We start from the raw sequence: 981 nt of genomic DNA, 5'->3' as shown, positions 1-981 counted from the left end.
ATATCTTTTAAAGAATGAGAACTTTGGTGTACCCGACAAAGTTCTCTCATATTCAATATTAATTTTTTTCATAAAAAAAAATAACAGTTTTAACATTTTTGATAGATCTTCTAAAACTTATATTTATATAATCCATAACGCTAATACAAGTCAACGATGTATAAACAAACTGCTTGTCTTCCAAGAGAAGAAGATGATTTAAAAAATAAATATAAGAATTTGTTACTACGTAATCCATTTCAGTTTTTTTCTTTTCACACAAATGTTCGCAGTACCGACAAATATCCCATCGAAGTTTTGAGAATCTGAAAATATTGAGAAATAAATAAGGATAATATTGAAATAGTTTTACAATTATATACAGAAACGTAATTGTAAAATAAAGAAAATCACTCGATTTATACTTACGTCTGTGAATATGGTCAAGGACAAAATAGCAAATTTGCCAGACGTTAGACATTGCGGTTTTTGCGTTCGTATCATACACATGAGAAACAATTTTGCATCCGTTGCCGATAAGTTATACCATTCGTAATCGTAAATGGCTTTTCCAAAATTGGTACTCTAATGAAATAAAACGAATGACATTAAATAGGTGATTGATATTTCAATTGTACAAAAAATTATAGAGGTTTTATTTACTTCCTGAATAAAACATTCACCGATGAAACAGTAAATGAAAAGTGTGCTTATCACGGAAAAGACGTACGAAACGAACAAGATGAATGTTATAATGTCATCCGTTTCATTACTCTAAAATTAAAGAAAAGAATAGCATCGATTAAATATTATCATTAAAAATCAATGATACATAAATTTTGTTGGATACAAAAAAGAAAATCAATTTTTTTCCTGAACACAAATAGTTACAAAGCATATCTATAAAAAATAGCGGAATTATAAGGATAATTGTAATAATTTAACTGACTCGTTCAATGTTCTTAAATCAAACAACAGTATCATTTCCATAACATAAAATTC

At 27.2% G+C, this 981-nt stretch overlaps 1 protein-coding gene across 1 annotated transcript in view; it reads right to left on the bottom strand.

Annotated features, from left to right (window-relative positions):
* Positions 1-254: 254 nt before the first annotated feature.
* Positions 255-981, bottom strand: part of LOC122637217 — a 5,269-nt gene continuing 4,542 nt past the window's right edge. Inside the window, exons 4-5 of the mRNA XM_043829220.1 lie at positions 409-564; positions 255-305 (exon numbers count right to left, since the gene is read on the bottom strand). Coding sequence (XP_043685155.1) covers positions 255-305; positions 409-564 — 207 coding nt within the window. The remainder of the gene's footprint in view (positions 306-408; positions 565-981) is intronic.

Source organism: Vespula pensylvanica, chromosome 25 (genome assembly GCF_014466175.1).
Source record: "Vespula pensylvanica isolate Volc-1 chromosome 25, ASM1446617v1, whole genome shotgun sequence".
NCBI lineage: Eukaryota > Metazoa > Arthropoda > Insecta > Hymenoptera > Vespidae > Vespula > Vespula pensylvanica.
The sequence above is the reverse complement of the archived record's forward strand: the minus strand, read 5'-3'. Positions and strand labels throughout refer to the sequence as shown.